Consider the following 15976-nt stretch of genomic DNA (forward strand, 5'->3'; position numbering starts at 1 on the left):
GCAATAATGTTGACACCAGTGTGGGGAATTCAAACCTCACATGTTTTGGTTGTCTTTATAAAAAGAGAAAGGCTTAGGCCACAGATGAGTTTCTAAATTTAAACCTCCATCCCCAGAGATAGTCTTCTAGTTGCTGATTCAATTTCATCTCCTGAAAAGAGGGTCTTGGGTAAGATTCTGCTGGGGCAGTCAGGATACCTGCTGTATTCCTAGCGGTGTTGTTTTTTTTTTATTTTCTAGTTTGCCTTGGGACACTCTCTATCTATCATCTTCCCCGAACAGAAACCGTTTGGAGAGTAAGTACAACAGTATTCATTAAATACTGCCTTGTCTTCAAGGGCAAGATGTTGTCAAGTTCAGTAGGAAAAGGAAAAGTGGAATCTAAAACATGCTCGTTGTGATGACAAAAATTGGAAATGTATCCTGAGACAGATCAACCAACCAAGTTGCTGAGCTGTCAGCACACAATACAACAGTAAAACTCTGCTAACTGGTTACCACTCAACCAGCTTGCCACAGCCCGCAGAGATGCCCACACCTTCTGCTGCTGCTGTTTGGAGTGTAGACTTACTGAGAACCAGGTGTGTTGGTGTCACACCTGTATATGGCGGTTGTAATTGTTGCTGAAGTCACATCATTTAAGTAGATATTAAGCAAACTGAAAATATATGAGTTAGGGTTTTTTTTAAATGTGGTTATTTCTACGAAGATTAAGTCAAAAGTTTTAGAAAGACTTTAGGAAGGCAAGTTCTTTTTAAAAAAATAGAGCTAAACTACATGTGGATAAAAACAACTCTAAATGATTTTAAAAAATGAAATGTTCTGCACTCAGCTTGCTTTGAAGATCTCCCTAACAGCTCATATCACTTTGAAGACACTGAAAGGAATATAAGTGAGGAATGATGGGTAGAATTTGTACAAGAACAATGAAAGGGGTATTTTTTTTTAAAGATTTTATTTTTATTTATTCGAGAGAGAGAGAATGAAAGATAGAGAGCACGAGAGGGAAGAGGGTCAGAGGGAGAAGCAGACACCCTGCTGAGCAGGGAGCCTGATGTGGGACTCGATCCCGGGACTCCAGGATCATGACCTGAGCCGAAGGCAGTTGCCCAACCAACTGAGCCACCCAGGCGCCCAATGAAAGGGGTATTAATCATCATATCTATAAAACTCCGAGAAAAGGCCTTGACTCTACAACACAAATGGACATTTATGTACATTTAACCGAAATGTCAAAAGGATATGTGAAACATTTCCATCAGAGGCCTTCTACTGTATAATATTAAGAAACACTCCATTCTTCCCATCCTTGAAAATCACCTAAAATCTCTCTGCCTTAATGGGATGCTTGTCAGATAAGGATACCTAATCGCTTGTCTTGACCCACAAAGTACACACCAGACCTGAAGCCCTCCCCAGCTCTGCAGGCCCGCTGGACACCTCCCTCTAGTCTAGATGACTTTCTGTGACTTCAAACTCAATGTGTCGGATATTGAACCTCTGACCTTCCCTCTCAACACTGCTCCTCCTGGGGTCCTCTGTGTCTTTCACTGGCCCACCCCAGACCTTCTACCTCAAAACCTCAGGCAAGTTGGATTGCGTTCTGCCCTCATCGTCAAATTTTTCTTCCATGATATCGCCACCAGTGTTTCTTTACTTCACCCCCCCAATAAGACCCTCATATAGACACTTCTCCCCTTGACTATTGCTGTAATAGCCTTTGAAAGGGCTTCCCTACTTCCAGTCACTCCTTCTCTAGCACAAAGAGATCCCCAAGCCTCTGCTCAAACTCCTCAGCCTGATATTTAAGGACTGCTATAAGCTGGCTCAAGTCTTTTCCACCAGTCTTTTCCAAGCAGCCTCCACTCTAACCAAACTAAAATCAGTGCTCTCCCTTGTATTTACCTCTATTTCCTTCTCTATGCCCCCACCATCTGGAATACCCCTTATTTTTATATATTCCCTATGGTTCAACGTCTATCCAATCTGTAGGGACCATCTCAAATGCCATCTCCCCTGGAAGCTTTCCCTGACCACCCAGCTAGAAGCTGTCTCCACCTCCCAGAGTTCATGACGCTGATGCATCAAACTATTTTCCATAGGTATGTATCATTTTCCACGTTGTATTAGGATCATTTTTCTCCTAGTTTCAACCAAAAGCTACAATTACAGTGTTTTGCAAAGTGCATTTAGTAGACCAGTAGAGAAAATAGTAGACCAGTAAGAAGCTGGTCAATGAGTTTGAAAATGCTGCCTACTCTCATCCTCACCTTAGAAATTGCAGTGGGCATGGGAGGACATGGATGTGTATGAGAAATGTCATAAGGGTGGGATTGTCAGGGCTTGATAACTGAAGGCTGTGTGGAATGTGACGGCAAGTGTCGTAGACATGCCTCAGATTTCTGGCTCAGAATCTGGGAGATGCCACTCAAGGAGAGGGCAAGAGGAGAGAGTGCACATGTGGGATATCCAGTGACATGTGTGCTCTGCAATAGTTGAACTGAATATCTTAGTGGAGAGGGAAGTAAGAAAATAAAAGGCCAAATCTGTGGCTCTTGCAGGTCTCATATTCCTTGAATACTTCCCAGATCCTGCTGCTGTTTCATCCAACATCTTTCTCCTCAAAACTCTCCCCTCCTTTCCCTGGATGGCCCTGTCTTCTCTCCATCCTGCTCCTCACTCTGCTAGTTCTGTCACTAATGCCTTTTCTCCACAGAATACCTAAATGGTTGCATCTCAAAGCTCTCTCCTCTGCATCTGCACTCTGCGCTCTCCCTTTGGTAGCCTTGTCCATTCCCTGGGCTTTGAAGACAACAGCAACAAAAATAATTTCTCCTCAATCCTAACTATTCTCTTTTCTGCTGGAGATTTCCACCTGGATGCTTTGAAGTCTCCTTGAATGCATCACATGCAGAATGGAACTCACCCTTCACCCCCAAACCCTTCCTGCCTCTCCCCTTCTCCTCTAAGGGGCCTCACATCTGCCCTCATTCCTCCTGCCACTGCCTTTGCTCCCACATTGCTTCTCACCAGGACTCCCTTTGCCCAGTCTCCTTCCTCTTGGATCCTCTCTGAGCACTGTAGCCCATACGATCTCTCTAAAACACAGCTTTGAGTTTGTCAAAGTTCTGAGTTTGTCCTTATGCTACTAAAAAAATATATTCAATGGTTTTCTGTTGGAAAACCTAACTTTTCAGATACTATGCAACTTTGTTATAGCCTCAGTTCATCTTATTTTCCCACTGATCTCCTACATACACCTTATGCACTGTCCAACCAAGTCAAATCACTCACCATTCCCCAAATACATGTTCTACTTTCCCACGTCCAAGGCTTCTCTATTGTCATTCTCTTTGCCTGGAATGCTCTTCCTGCATCTCTGCCCACGGAAACTCTACCCATTTCTCAAGACTCAAAAAAATGCTTCTTCCCTCATGAAACCTTCTCTAATCATCTCAAATGGAAGAAGTTGCCTTTCCTCCATGATATCCCACATGCTTTACTTGGATCACTTTGGTGTCATTTATTATGCATTGCCTTATGTTACAGTAATTTGTGTGGACATCTTTGCTCCCTTTTCATATTGTCACCTCCTCATGCAAGAATTATGTCTTATTCACCATGGTAGTGAACAGAGCACCCACCTGGGAGTTGAGAGACGTGAATTTTAGTCCTAGCTCTATGCTGATTAGTCTCGTGAGCTTGGGTAGCTTAACTCACTATGAAACAGAACGTTGTAGTCAATGTATCAGTCTGAGTCCTGAGTCCAGAGGAGAGAGGAGCTGAGAGGAGAGGAGAGGGCAGGGCAGTGACTTTCAAGGACCTGGAGTTGGCACGAGGTTAAAAAAACTATGTTTGGATTATATATTTCACCATTTCCTAATGAATGATTCATATAAATTATCATCTCATGACATTGAGGGAAAAATTCAATTTCTGGGGTTGTCCTTATAGCACATGGTCTTTATCCTCAAGTTGCTTGCTTTCTGGCACTTCTTTGCCTCTAACTAAAGGAAATTTCCAACCCCAAGACAGGCTCTGCTCTTAAAATTTACTGGGAAGTTACTTGCTAAAATTGTTAACACACTTCCCTATGGAAATGAAGGTACCAATAATGGTAGGATACCATGGTTAGTAAATGCCATTTAGTCCAGAATGCACCTGAGTCAGGGTTGAACCTGCTGTAACTTTGGACATACCTGATCCACAGCTGATCTGCCCCTCTCATTCCCACCCCTTGAGATCCTGATGTGGAAGCCACAGGAATATTGTGTGGCTAGGGGGTAAGGAAGTTAACTATAATTTTTAGAGAATTTGTGGAATTCAAAGAGGAGAAAGAAGAAAACTCGAGACAAACAGAAATAGCTTAGGTTAGATTTTTCAAAAGCCAGATGACTAATCAACTGTTTATTCTTCCATTCACTACCACCTCCTAATGCACATCCCAGGGTGACACGTTTCATCCCACTGCCTCAGAGCTACTTAACCTCTGTCCCATCAGCCAGTTGGGCCTGAGCATTCTTTGTTTTGGGGACTGTCCCTTGCCCTGTAGGATGTGTAGCTGCATCCCTGGCCTCTAGTCACTCAACCTAGTAGCACCCACCTCTTCACCAGTTTTGAGCTCTAAAAATGTCTCCAGGCGTTGCCAAATGTCCCGAGGGGCAAAATCATCCACTGTTGAAAACCACCGCACCAAATGGACTCAGCAGAGGTTTTTGAACTTTGTATGCTTCAGAATCACATAGTGAGCGTGTTAAAAATGCAGGTTTCTGGGCCCCAGCCTCAGAAATTCTGATCCAGTAACTTCAGGAGGGTGCTGGGAGTCTGCATTTTTACCAAACGGTTTTAACTGCTATCAGTGGCCCTCTGGAAATTTTGGGAAATGCTACAATAAAGATTCAATGAAGTAAAGAGATATCTTTCCAAAATGCAAGTTTTTCCTCTGCTGCACTGAGGGAAGAGGGAAGCCCACTAGTTGGGGAGAGCAGGCAGCTGGAGAGTGGTGGGGGGTGGGCAGGCCTGCCCTGGGGGCACCACCGGAAGGCTTAGGGAAGGAAGGTTGGCCAGGGCTGCGCTGCCGGTCAGGAGACAGGATGCTAAGGGGACACGGCGAAACACCCAAGTCAAATTTAGCCCATTTCAATGGATTTTTGCCCAAAAGCACTCTTGGCCCTTTAAAAGTTTGTTTTCTTCCCTCTACCTGGGGACGGGCCCTGTACTAATCTTTTCATATATTTTTTTTCCATTTAATCCTCTCTCATACCATAGGAGAAAGCTTATCAACTTTTAACATGATTTCTTTGGAAAAATTCATTGTCCCAAAGAACTGACTACAAACTAACTTTTGACTAACGTCTTCACAAAATAGGGATGGCCTGTGCCCATCCTGGAGCTCCACTGTCTTTAAAAACTCTGCAGCTTGGCTAGAATGGGCAAAGACTCTCTGAGTTGGGAAGACAACGCGTCTCTCGTGGGCTCACTCAGCCCCCGGACTCTGTCCCATTACATAAAGAAGTCCTGGTATGTTGCCCAAGAAGAAGACATTCTCAGTTTCTCTCCCAGATAGTCCAAATTAGAAAACGAAAGACAAAGGGCTTACAGTACCTTCCCATTCTGATGCCACAGGTGGGGGGAGGGGCAGACAGGTGCCGTAAGTGTGTGAAACTGGGTGGGACTGTGACTCACTCACTAGCCAGCTCTGGCCATCTGCTGACACGTGGAATGACCTGTCCAAGGCTGTCGGCTCTTCTGAGAAGCCAGAAATCCAGAGTTTTATATGGAATTTTTAAAACATTGGCAACTAAACCAAAAAATAAATAAATAAAATAAATCTCCTATTTTGACCCAAACAAAACATGCCATTAAACTGTTGGTTTATGACCTCTGTGTTCCAGATTCTTTTCTGGGTAGGACACTGCTGGTACTATGCATTCTATCTCCACTCTCTTTCTCTCCCTGCACCCCCCTCCCACTCCCGTCGTCTCTCAATCCCCTCAACCTCCCATAGGAGTATAATTTCCAACTCCTGCGAAGAACCTTCAGCCTCATTTTCCATCAGAACCCTTGGCTGCCAGTGTCTAACAAATGGGGGCGACTCTTTAAACTTCATTCCATCTTTGCCCAGCCTCTGTAGGTGGGCTGTGCTTTCCTTCGTGCCCTTCTGCTGTGCCCTCCCTCAACCAGCACCCTCTCTGGTTGCTGGTTGCTTCTGGATTTCCCATTAACTTGCTTAAGTCATCTGTCCTCCCTGTCCTTCAGGGGCAGTGAGGGGAAGAGGATGGGCAGTTGATACTGGTGGGTCTCTGAGCATTCCAGACCTTCAAACCGCATTCCGGCCAAGCCCTGGGGAAGTAGCAAGTCTTCCCCAGGGGAATGGCTGGAGGGGCAGCGAGGGAAACTGGATTCTCAGCAAGGGGCTCTCAGAATGGGTCAGGATTCTAGTGTGCAAATGGAGGTCTAGACACAGGAGTGCCTCCTGTCTTTAGAGGATTATCAATATCCTATACAATGAACTAAAGGTCAGAGGCCTTTCCTCATTTAGGGGTGCGAAATAAGCCTCCCGATTCACTATGTGATCATGATTGGAGGTTGGGGGATGAATAATGACCAAAATTGACCAAGCCAGCAAGGGCTTGGTGTCAGATTTCATGTGATTTTTAAAATATATTTGTAACGACACTTCTTGTACACCTGAGTTTATGGTTACAAATGTATCCTTTCTTGTCATCATTGCTATGATATGGACAAGTTTCATGTGATTTCAGTCAATGTTCTCAATCAAAAATCCAATTCTCAGAAGCCTCCTGACTTTTCCAAATACCCACTTGCTCAACTCTTCTGTTTCAGATGCAATCGTTTCATATAATGGTTATTTGTGGGCAGCACTAAGGCCTACATCTTTTGGTAACTATGATCTTGATGCTTCCACACAAATCTGATCAGACCTCTCTCACTCTGCCTCCACTGCCCTCCCCCACCCCTCACCGAAATCTGAAGCTTGTATCTTTTAGGAGAGAGGAAGAAACCCCAGAGACCTCATATCCCTGCTGCCGGGGATTAAATTTGTGGAATGGCCTTGCTTCCTGAGCTGTGTGCAGCATTGAGATCACTCTTCTGGTGATGGGATGGTCATACTGGGCAACAGGGTTGGGTCAATCAATCCGTGTGATAACATGGTAATGGCTTTACAGTGATATGAACATGGAAGTGAGGGGAGAAGCCATAACAGGGAAGCAATCCCCAAAAGCTGTGCAAGAGGAATTCATGGATGCCAGTCCATGCACGTCGTACAAGTCCTGGTCCCACACCAACATGTCGCCACGTGCAGGGACCACCTTCAACAAAAATGGATAAAGCCAAGGCATTTGGGGCTCCTTGCCACTCTGCCTCACTTTTTCCCTTCTCATTGCTTTTGAAAGACAATTTTTCTGCTAGAAGAGAAAGGTTTTGTTCTGGTCTTCTTACACAAAAGCACACACACAAAGCATTTTCATCAATAGAGACATTTGGCATAGCACGTTTAGTTCAGGGAGTGAGGAGAGGTGAAGCAAGATGGAGCTACAAAAGAGTGCTATACACAGAACTGGGAGTTCTTTTCTGGGCTCCACCACCAGAAGCTGCGTGGCTTGGGGCAAGTTACTTCCTATCTCTGAGTCTCTGTGTTTCCTCAACTGTAAAATGAAGGTTTTGAACTTGGGGAACTCTTAAGACTCTCTCTTCCAGTTATGCTCTAGTGATCAGGGGTGGGAAGAACTGGACAGATCAGAGGATGTATGAGAGTTGAAATAACAGGGGAGCGCCTGGGTGGCTCAGTTGGTTTGATTTCAGCTCAGATCGCGATCTTAGGGTCATGGGTTGGAGCCCAGTGTCAGGCTCTGTGCTGGGCATGGAGCTTGCTTAGGATTTCTCTTCCCTCTCCCTCTGCCCCTCCCTCTGCAAGTGCACTTTCTCTCTCTCTCTCAAAATAAATAAATAGTCTTTAAAAAATAAAAATAAATTAAAAAAAATAAACAAGGGGCTCCTCCTCGGTGGCTCAGTTGTTAAGTGGCTGCCTTCAGCTCAGGTCATGATCCCAGGGTCTTGGGATTGAGTCCCGCATCCGGCTCTCTGCTCAGCGGGAAGCCTGCTTCTCTCTCCCACTCCCCCTGCTTGTGTTCCCTCTCTCGCTGTGTCCCTCTCCATCTAAAAAATAAAAAATAAAAAATAAAATAAACAATAAGGGGACTAACAGGAACAACAGGTCAAATCTGTCAGGATTTTTCTAAATTCTAGCAGGATCTACTTTTACATTCACTCCAAGAAAGAAACAGGAAGGAAAATATAACACCCTCAATGACAAACTGTCAGTTTTAGATGGAAGTATTTCCTCCCATCCATATGACCACACTTTTAAGCAACGATAATTTAGAAAAGAGGTAAATGCGCAGAGGCAGAGGCAGAAAGCCATCTGTTACCTGTGAGGGCCTGACCTACACCACTCAGGTCTGCCTTTCTTTTGCATAAATCATGGGACTGTCTCTTCAGAGGTTTCCCACAGTTATCAATCTCCCTCTTTCAAGGTTAGAGTTACTAGACTGTCTCTTTGTGTGGTAGGGCCTTCTTCTCTTAGCACTTTTGTCCAGAGAGAATCGATAAGGGTTAACTCTTGCTGTTCCTACAGTCCTCAGGTTGGCTGGCTAGACCATGTAAGCCATGATCCCGGCCACCATCACTCACCCTGGCCTGCCCCCTGGACCGGCCTGGCTTCCGACACTCCCCAGAATCCTACACTTGATGTTTGGATGTTTTCCCACGACCTGCCTCCTCTCACACCGATTCTCTAGAACTGAGCACCTGTGCCCAGGCCAGTATAACACACCCCTTTCTGCTTTACTGGTGAAGCCAGCTCAGTGCGGGTAAGAGGATGCTAAAGACATTGCTTCTCCTCTCTATTAACACAAAGATGTTAAAAATGATTTCCTTTAGGAAACTGTCCTGAATCCATTTTCTAAGCCAAAGAGATCCCAACAGACCAATGGGAAAGGAGACCTGGAGTTTCAGGATCTTAGGCAGCATTTTGTTCAACTCTCTTACTTTAAATATGAGAAAATGAGGCCCAGAGAGGTGAAATGACTCACCTAAGGTCACACAGCTGGTTAGCACCAGAGCCATTACTTTAATGCAGATCTCATAACTCCTAGACCTGTGCTGCCCTGTGTGAGAGATACCTGGGGCAGACAGAACATCGTGGTACCATGGACTACTTCTAGTCTACACAACAGACAATAGACACTACTAGTCTATTGGCTCAGTAATAAGCCATACCATTGGACAAGGAAGGATGGACGGTCAGAGTAGTCTGTGAGATTTACAAAGGATGTAAATAAAATTCCTCAACATAAATTCATATTTGCACACAAAACTGATGAGCCCAATACCCAAGAACACTTATGTGGGCAAACACTTTGCAATAAGTGCTTTTGGGGACTGTTATGGTTTGAACTATAACCCCCTCAAAATTAAGTTGAAGTCTTAACACCCAGGATCTATGAATGTGACCTTATCTGGAAGCAGATATAATCAAGTTACGATGAGGTCATACTGGATCAGCATGGGCTCAAGTGTAATGACTCCTATCTTTATAAGAAGAGGGAAATTCGGACACAGTCACATCAGTGAGAAAGCCACGTTGAAGACCGAGGCAGAGATTGGAGTGATGTTTCTCCAAGCCAAGAAATGCCAAGGATTGTTGTCAATCACCCAAAGCAGGAAGAGGCAAGGAAGAATCCTCTCCTTGAGCCTTCAAAGAGAGCATGACCCTGCCAATGCCTTGATTTCAGACGTCTAGCCTCCAGAACTTCGAAAGAATAGATTTCTGCAGTGTAAGCCACCTAGTTTGTGGTATTTGTCAGGGCAGCCTGAGCAAACTAACACAATCTGGGAAAATTGCTGGGGTGGGTTGGGCTGAAGTGAAGAGACTGAAATCATGCAAATAAATGCAACGAGGCAAGGTCTGCAGGTCGGTCCTGTACTAAAGCTGAGGACAGCCCGGTGTGGTCCTCCATCTGCGGCATTCCGGTTCACAAACTTCCAGGACTGCCTGTCTTGCTCCGAGGTGGAGTAAGAGGGTGGGAAGAAGATGGGCAGCAGGGTGAGACAAACCTTGATCTTCAACCCTGTGTGCTATTCACTTAGGTTGGAAAGGGTGGGGTAGGGCTGGCTGTCATCATTCGCAGAAGGCGGCCTCCCTTGGAGGGCTACCGTCAGAACTGCTGTACAGGTCTGTGGCAGCTCCAGCGCAGTTGGTTTCTTTGCCTCTGCTTTATTTAGCTTTCAACTAAATTGTAAGCAGTTTGGGGGTTGGGAACGGGAACTAAGGTTTTAAACACCTCCCATGGGAAGAGAGGAGCTGGAGTCATTAAATGGGGGGCTTCAAGGCCCTACAGACCAATCATCTCACTCTAGGGCACGTGGTGTGGTCTCCGTACTCAGCACAGACTGTTGGGCAACTGAGACCTCCGAGTGAATGTTGGGTGATGGACAAAGTGATTTGGGAATACCTCGTAAAGAAACAAGACTTAATCTTATGGTGGAAACAAAAGTCACTATTTGGCACCATGTCACGGACTTCACTCACCTCACTGCTTTGCTCAGACCGGGTCTGGTTGTCCCACTTCTGGCTTGGTATCTCTCAAAGAATGGCTTGCTGGCCTACCTTCCCTGAAAGATCTTCAGAGGGTTCAAGGCCTGAGCTTAAATGAAAGTGACTCAAAAATAGGTGCTCAGAACTTATAAAACATTTTCAGCTGTATAACTGATTCTATATTATAAGACCAAAGGAACAGTAAATTAAAAAAAAAAGAGAGATTTAGGGGCACCTGGGTGGCTCAGTCCGTTAAGCGTCTGACTCTTGGTCTCGGCTCTGGTCATGATCTCATGGGTCATGAGATGGAGCCCTGCACTGGGCTCTGCACTCAGCGGGGAGTCTGCTTGAAGATTCTCTCCCTCTGCCCCTTCCCCCATTCATACTTGCAGGCGCCCTCTCTGTTTCTCTCTCTCTCAAGTAAATAAATAAATCTTCTAATTAAAAAAAGATATTTAACCCAAAGTCAAATCTAAGTTAGAGTAGAAGGCAAATATTGTTCCTATTGTAAAGATAAAAGATGCAAGAAAACAAAATAAAGAGTAACTATAGCTCTGTCATTTTGCCCCAAAAGGAATGCAATCCCTTCCATTTCTGCCCAAGCAACCGCCTTTCTTACTTCCCCTGTCTTATTGCTCTATCACTTAGTACATGTGACATATTATATTTACTTGTTTATTCAATCAGGGCTCATCTCCACTCACCAGAATGTGAGTTCCATGGGGGCTCAGACCTGCTCTTTTTTATTCATTGATGTATCCTCAGGTCCTGGAACAGTTCTGGTCACATAATTGGTTCACAATACATATTTGTTGAATAAATGAGTGAATGAATAAACAAATAAGTTTGGGCAGGGAAAGGAGAAGTCACATGATGTGGATAAGGAAGTAGAATATATGGCTACTTTTTGCCTACAAAAATATATGGCTACTTTTTGCCTACTTCTATGTCCCACTAGCCATCAAGAATATCTCTCTCACTTTTCTGCTCTGATTCCATCATCACTAAGCAAATTTTTATTTATTTTTTTAAAGATTTTATTTATTTATTTGAGAGAGAGGGAGCGAGCAGGGGGAGGGGCAGAAGGAGAAGAAGAGATCACAAGTAGACTCTGCACTGAGCACTGAGCCAGACTCAGGGCTCAAACTCATGACCTGAGGCAAAACCAAGAGTCGGATGCTCAACCAACTGAGCCACCCAGGCACCCCTAAGCAACTTTTTTTTTAAAAGATTTTATTTATGTATTTGAGAGAGAGGGAGAGAATGAGCAGGGGGGTGGGGAGAAGGAGAAGGAAAAGCAGACTCCCCAGTGAGCAGGGAGCCCGAGAGGCTGGGTTCCATCCCCGGACCCTGGGATCAAGACCTGAGCCAAAGGTAGATGCTTAACTGACTGAGCCACCCAGGCGTCCCCTAAGAAACTTTTGATTTAAATTTTCCTATGTGCATCTTCCTACAGATGGGAATACAGGGATCACAATTTGGGTGCACTTGGTATGATAATTATTAACTGTAAATTAATAGGTTGGCATTTCATTTTTTTAAATTGGTTCATATCTAAAAGAATTCTGAGGAACAGAATCTCAACCAGGATGGAAACCTGTGGTGAAAAGAGCAAAGAATAGCACACAGGGAACTTGAGTTCTAACTCTCCTTTTGCCTCACCTGGTGGCCTTAAAAATTCACTTCTCTGGGCTTCAGTTTCCCCACAGAGGCATTGAACTTGATAACTTCTGTGTCCCTTCCATCTTTCAAAGTTGGACTTCTATAAAAATTAACAAAGTATGCACTTCCATATATTTTTACCTTCTATGAGAAGTGTTAACTTGTGTCTCATGTCATTGTCCATTAGGCAATATAGTGTGGCTCACCTGGGTCACGGGGGTCAGCGCCTTCCCTGGGGTCAGTTATCATCACCATGAAAAGACAGACATCCTCATTAAAAATCTAAAATGGAAACACTCCCTAGGGAAAGTGGAGGGCACACAGCAACTCTTTTCACATTCAAAATTGTACAGGTGTGTGGGTGTGGGGAGGTGGGAGGAGGTACAAAAGGAAAGGCAAGGCAGGGCTGAGAGTACAGGATGTCTACGTGATGGGAAGGCAGGTGCAGAGAACACAGGTTTGGAGTCGCTCTTTTCCCACTAGAGCCAGACACTTCGGCTGACAAAGGAGAATGTGCCCCTGAACTTTTAGTAGATAGATGAAGCTATTTCCATTATGAGCCATGCCACTCCGGGGGAGGGCAAGAACTGAGTGTCCCATAAGTTTATCTTCCTTAGCGGTTTGACTTATCCATTTGCCAAGGCTGTCCCCTGCCTCCTCTCCCTGGAACTCTCTCAGCATTCATTATCTGCCCTTCCTTGAGATCTTATTTGTCCATTTGTGCTAATTATTGGCTATCTCTCAAATTTACACCTTCATATCAGACTTCTCACCTGAGTGCTGGTCTTACATGACTACTTACCTACAAATTAATAGCACTGAGATGTCATTACTTTACACATTATGTGGCCTCAGCAAACTTAGCACGACCCCCTTCCCAACTCACTCTGCTTCTATCTCACTCCTCAGAACCTTTTTATCAATAATCACCCACAACCAAACAACAATAACAAATTCACCAGTCTACCCACTGTTCAATAAATGTTCACTATTCTGCTATTTGTATCACCAGCTGAAATGGTCTGACGGATCACCCAAGACTATGGAGGCTTCTCGCAGAGGTTCTTGTCTTCACCTCCTTTCTCACACCTCCACTTTCATCCAGGTTCTCATCCATTCATGCCTAAACTCTCGGAGTACCTTTCCGACTGGCCTCCCAATCTCTAATCTCTCCCTGCCTCCATCCATCTCAAATCAATTCAGGTTGATCCTTTTGAAACCACTTTCATCAAGTCACAGTTTGCCTACAAACCAAGCGAGGGTTCTTGTTTACCAGTCACAGTGTTTACCAACTCCCCCTTGACATTTAAGAACCTCAGTCAACGGCTCCTTCGTCCCCAAGCTACCCAGGATCTATATTTGTCTCTATTCAACTCACATGTGTTTGAGCACCAACGATGCACCAGCCACTCTATCACCAACTACCCTCCAGCATTCCCCTCTTCAATTAAGCCCGGATTATAAGATCCTCCCCTGTGGCCACCACAGTGATACCTGCCTTTCAGACTGCTCATAGTTTTGCCCTGCCAGGAATCTCCTCCTTTCTGTCAAACCGGACCTGATATCCCTTCCAAGACACACCTTCTGAAGGTTTCCCATGTAAATGAATCCCCGACCACAACAAACCATTTCCTTTTTCTGAATTCCTTCAGCATTCTCACACTAGATTTCTATTGCTAAGTATTGTTCTCTTATTATTTCACATGTATTGGTTGGTTTTCCTTGACTGAAATGTGAGCTCCAGAAGAGCAGGGGTCAAATCTTTTTCTCTTCTCTTACCCAGATCTGGAATGAGCAAGGGCATGTGCGACGCCAGTAAGGACCCTGATTTTGCACACAGCTCATGGACAAGGCCCACTTGCCGCAGTGTAGGCAATAAAGCCGGGGGCGGGGGGGGGGGGCACCAAAGACCTAAGACTAGCTCTTAGCACAGGCACAGAGACACAGCCATGCTTTCAGAAGTACTTGTTAAATGCTGAATTACATTTTTAAAAATAATTCAAGTCCCTTACACATCATGCATTCCTCTAGCACAGAAATTCCTACCGAAATACAGTGGCTGATAGAGCCCAGCAGGTCTCAGTCACTACACAGATTTGAAATTCTTCACCCTTCTTGGTCAGAATGCTAGGTCCAGGGGGGCACAAGAAGGCACCATCTCGCCGTCTCCATCAGAAGTTGTCCCTACCCCCTGGAAACTACCTACAAGTTAGCACCAGTTCATGGCCTTGAACCAAAAGTTATCTGACTTCAGTACAAGCCAGATATTCCTAGGGAAACCCGTAAGCCCAGCTCCCCTCCTCTCAGTCCAGTTACACAATGTCTTGTCCAAACCTAGAACCCAGCCAGGTGGTGTGCAGCCCCTTGCAGAACACAGGGAAGATGCCCCTTTCCCCAGGAGTTCTTAGAAGGAGCACAGAGAGGGAGATAGACTTACCCTCACATAGTAGTTCATGCCCATCCCCAACAGGTGCTGCAGAAAGTGCCTGTCCTGCCTGCTCCCTGGGCTTGGCTCCCCAGGGCCAGGAAGGGGACAGGCATCGGGAGTTAAGACAGTTGCCCTGTGCCCCACCAGGTCTGGCTGCGGCGGAGGTGCGGACCCAGCCCTATTTAGACGGGTCTCAGGGGAAGCTGGGCCACTGGGAGCCGGGTCCTGGCTTTCCTGGAGCTTCAGCCGGGGCACCTCTTTGGTACCCAAGCAAAAGTTTTTCAGACTCAGCAAGGTGGCTGGGTTGGCCAGCTTCACGCTGGCCATGCGAGGGATCAAGGTGCACAGTGGGGTGGGGCTCTCCTGGGACGCCAAGGTGGCATCGTCAGCCGGCAGGTGAGGTGCCAGGGTGGGGTAGGGAGGCTGAGGCGAGCCCTTGTTCCCCACCGAGGCTCCGGGGCTGCTTTCGTCCAAGGACGTGATGGACTCATTCCGAAAACGGCTGTACTTGGCCCTGTGCAGCATCCCGGGGTGCCCGAAGAGTCCTACATACAGCACAAGTCCTGCCAGGCTGTCCTGACCGCGTTTTCGCATAGCCTTGGCAGTGCTGAAACAGGATACTGTTGCATAAATCGCCTCGTCGTCTGCTAGATAAACGGAACGGAAAGCAAATGCCTCAACGCCCCACGCGACTTGCGGCAGCCACCTCTCCAACTCTGCACTCTCCCTCGCCCACCTCGGCTCCCAGGCCCTTCTGGGTGACAGCCTGGGGAGAAAACGCCTCCCCAGTTGATTTCAGTCCCTCCCTGGCCCCAGCGGCAGCACTCGGTGTTCTCGCCTTGGATTCCTTGCCGGGAACGCCTGGACCGGGGCTCGCGGTGGCAGGGATCACTCACGGCCAACTCTCAGGCACGGAACCGGGCCGAACACCGGCCAGCCCGTCCCGCCGCATCGCCAGCGGGCGGTGCAGGAGCCTTGCAGGAATATTTAGCGCCCCCCACCCCCAGCCTCCCCTTCTGCACACAGGAACTTTCAAACCTGCTCCCTCCGGCTCTCACAGGGCGGGGCAATGACTGGCCTATTAACCCTTTATTTGTTCCAGTGATTGTTCATTTAAAAAAGGAAAAAGAGCAAATGTATGTATGAGCCAAAGGCCCTTCAGCCTGAGTTCGTCGATTCTGATAGCTGCCCTCTCTTGGAAGATCTTGTCTCGCATCCCGTCCGGGCCACAAGCCAGAAGTACTAGTGACGGGCGGTGCTCCGCA

General features: G+C 46.2%; 1 protein-coding gene across 1 annotated transcript in view; it reads right to left on the reverse strand.

The window, feature by feature from the left end:
- Positions 1–15305, reverse strand: part of SHC4 (SHC adaptor protein 4) — a 126682-nt gene extending 111377 nt beyond the window's left edge. Inside the window, exon 1 of the mRNA XM_028100364.1 lies at positions 14721–15305. Within this exon, the coding sequence (XP_027956165.1) occupies positions 14721–15305 (585 nt within the window). The remainder of the gene's footprint in view (positions 1–14720) is intronic.
- Positions 15306–15976: the final 671 nt, after the last annotated feature.

This window comes from Eumetopias jubatus, unplaced genomic scaffold (genome assembly GCF_037043125.1).
Source record: "Eumetopias jubatus isolate StellerSeaLion01/CBP00866 unplaced genomic scaffold, mEumJub1_p1.0 scaffold_7, whole genome shotgun sequence".
Classification (NCBI taxonomy): Eukaryota; Metazoa; Chordata; class Mammalia; order Carnivora; family Otariidae; genus Eumetopias; species Eumetopias jubatus.